The following is a 1921-nucleotide window of genomic DNA, read 5'->3' on the forward strand; positions in this document are numbered from 1 at the left end:
CAGGGAGGAACAGCTACAGGTCAAACAGCCTATGTCACCGTGTATGCCCGTACAAGTGTACGAGGGATACAGATCTGACTGTTCGCCAACGATGACAGCAAAGCAGTGTGCTGAGATTAAAGACGTTGAAAGTAACCCTTCTGCTAATGTTGCATGTGCGTGCGGCTCCTCTAAGAATCTGGACCAAGGACAACCTCAAAATGGACGTAGATGTCCCAATCCTCCATCTGAAGAAATTCCCAATGCTGCTATGACAGAAAAATCAGATTCAAAAGAAGCAGGAAGTACGCCTACAAAAACATTTAATTCCGCAGACTGTCAATCAGGGTCGTGCAACAAGGAGAACAGATTACCAGAACATCCCAAGTGTGAAGGGGCGCCACCTTGTGTTGCTAATGGAACTGCGTCACAGACACCATGTGCAGAGGCCACAAACGAGCCAAAAATTGATCTTGGTGCCAGGCCGAAAGAAAAAAAGCCAGGTGACTGCGTCGACAGAAGCAAACTTTCTCCATCCTTCAAACATAGGAGTGTGTCCGACGGACATGTCTGTATCTCCCGGCGCTATAACGATGACGGCAGTCCCCCGCCACTTCCACCCAGAGATCCAAGTCTTTTCCAGAGACTTTTAAACTCCCGCGGGCCACCTGTGGCGGACGTAGAAGAAGATGAATTTCCGACGCACGAGTTTCTACCAGAGATGGATCACCCGCCAGTCTTTGACGAAGCATCCCTTTCCTTAGTAGAGAGGGAGACGTTTCAACGTGACTTGCTGACCAACGCTATTCAACATCGGCGCTCTCTCGAGTTTGTCACGGAAGTCAATAGAGATTCCACGGTACTGGTTGGGGGAAGACGGCGAGAAAGTTGTGGCGAGAACTCTCCGAATGGAGTAGACTCAAACCGCCAGGTGCCTCCATCAAGCCCAAACTCCCTCATGCCTCCGCCCCTTTCCGTGGGCCACCCCCAGGCAGGGAGTAGCCGTCCAGGCGACTACCACGATGTCGTTCTGCCAGCAAGAAATGCCAGACCAACCAGCTTGTACCAGAATACCGGTAGCAACTACGTAAACACGGGGAATTATGCTGGGAAAATGCCGGAGTCGCCAGGGCCAAGGTCGCCCAAGTCACCGAAAATCTTACAAAGGGATTACGAAGACAGCAGAAACCAGGAAGCAAACTTCAAGAAAAGGATGTCGGTTTGGCTTGAGACGTGCAAGAAAAACTTGGACCCCAGGAAGCGGCACTCTGCGAGTGACCTAAAGTTGGCGAACCGTCCGCTACCTGACTTGCCACCAGTAGAAGCAATGAAACCTCCGCCAAACCCTGCTGTGTAAGTAGTCTTTTACATTTTTTACTTTTCAGATTTTGACTTAATGATAACTGTCACTGGTAGTGTGAAAAGAAAAGGGAAAAATACCTTATGCCATCATGTTTTAGCAGTATGAAGTTACGACCGTGCATTTTTTTATTTTGTATACATCACAAACTCTGTTGTTACTGTTTCAAGTGTGTAATTGTCATGTCCATGCATGAAATGTATATGGTTCTGTGTGTGTGTTATGTGCGGCAGAAACACGCATCATCCAAACTGTAATTTCTGTGTAACATTTGTAGTGTTGACCTGTTACAATAAGCTTACAGATAGACCACATTTAAATCATTAGTTGTCTAGGTAATTTTTTCCACGTTATTTTATACTTGGGTCTTTTTCTTCTCTAAAGTATTGCTATCATAGCTTTACCAACAGCACACAAATCAAATCAACTTAAATGTAGGAATTTTTCCTTTTAGAGTCACACATACTGATAAAGAGTAGACGCCATTATGTTGGATTTAGATTGTGACCTGTCTGTCAAGCAGTAAAAATAGGTCTAAATTGCCTGGAGCAGTTAAAGGCGTAAGAGATTAATTCTACAGAC

General features: G+C 46.0%; 1 protein-coding gene across 1 annotated transcript; it reads left to right on the forward strand.

Moving 5' to 3' along the window:
• Positions 1-1872, forward strand: LOC118406030 (the record flags this gene model as incomplete). The annotated part of the gene is given in 1 exon segment (XM_035805885.1): positions 1-1872. A coding segment is annotated over 1 exon segment (1336 nt), but the record flags the coding sequence as incomplete, so codon positions are not given.
• Positions 1873-1921: the final 49 nt, after the last annotated feature.

This window comes from Branchiostoma floridae, chromosome 18, assembly GCF_000003815.2.
Source record: "Branchiostoma floridae strain S238N-H82 chromosome 18, Bfl_VNyyK, whole genome shotgun sequence".
Lineage (NCBI taxonomy): Eukaryota > Metazoa > Chordata > Leptocardii > Amphioxiformes > Branchiostomatidae > Branchiostoma > Branchiostoma floridae.